General features: G+C 57.0%; 1 protein-coding gene across 1 annotated transcript; it reads left to right on the forward strand.

The window, feature by feature from the left end:
- Positions 1-29: 29 nt before the first annotated feature.
- Positions 30-413, forward strand: KPTN (kaptin, actin binding protein; the record flags this gene model as incomplete). Its single annotated transcript, XM_010163694.2, has 2 exons — positions 30-167; positions 258-413. Coding segments are annotated over 2 exons (294 nt in total), but the record flags the coding sequence as incomplete, so codon positions are not given.
- Positions 414-540: the final 127 nt, after the last annotated feature.

A 540-nucleotide genomic window follows, 5' to 3' on the forward strand; every position in this document is an offset into this window, starting at 1 on the left:
CCAATTATCCCACATTTAATTACCCCACCAGGAATATTTTAATCAACGGATTCAGCGACCAATTAATTTTACCGGCCAGCGACCAGCACGACAGCGTCCTCTGCGCTTTGGTCACCGACATCGACTTCGACGGCGCCCCCGAAATCCTCCTGGGCACCTACGGGCAGGTCGGTGACGCCGCGCGGTGCCGGCGATTCCCACCAACATTTTCCTCCTGGAAAATTCCCTAAATCCCTATTTTTTCCCCCATTTTCTAGGAATTACTTTGTTACAAACACGTCCCCGGTGAATTCCGGCTCCTGTGGACGCGGCGTTTCCCCAGCCCGTTGCTCTCCATGCTTTACGCCGATCTCACCGCCGACGGCCTCCGCGAACTCGCCGTCGTCTGTCTCAAAGGGCTTCACGTTCTCCAGGTCGGTGTCACCGGATCTGGGGGGATGTTCCATATCCGAATCCTCGTGGAATTCTCATCATCCCTCTTGTTTTCTCTCCAGCACAGGCTGGAGGCGACGGCTCGGCCGCCGCTGGGGGGGGTTCGGG

Source organism: Antrostomus carolinensis, unplaced genomic scaffold (assembly GCF_000700745.2).
Source record: "Antrostomus carolinensis isolate BGI_N321 unplaced genomic scaffold, ASM70074v2 scaffold29212, whole genome shotgun sequence".
NCBI lineage: Eukaryota > Metazoa > Chordata > Aves > Caprimulgiformes > Caprimulgidae > Antrostomus > Antrostomus carolinensis.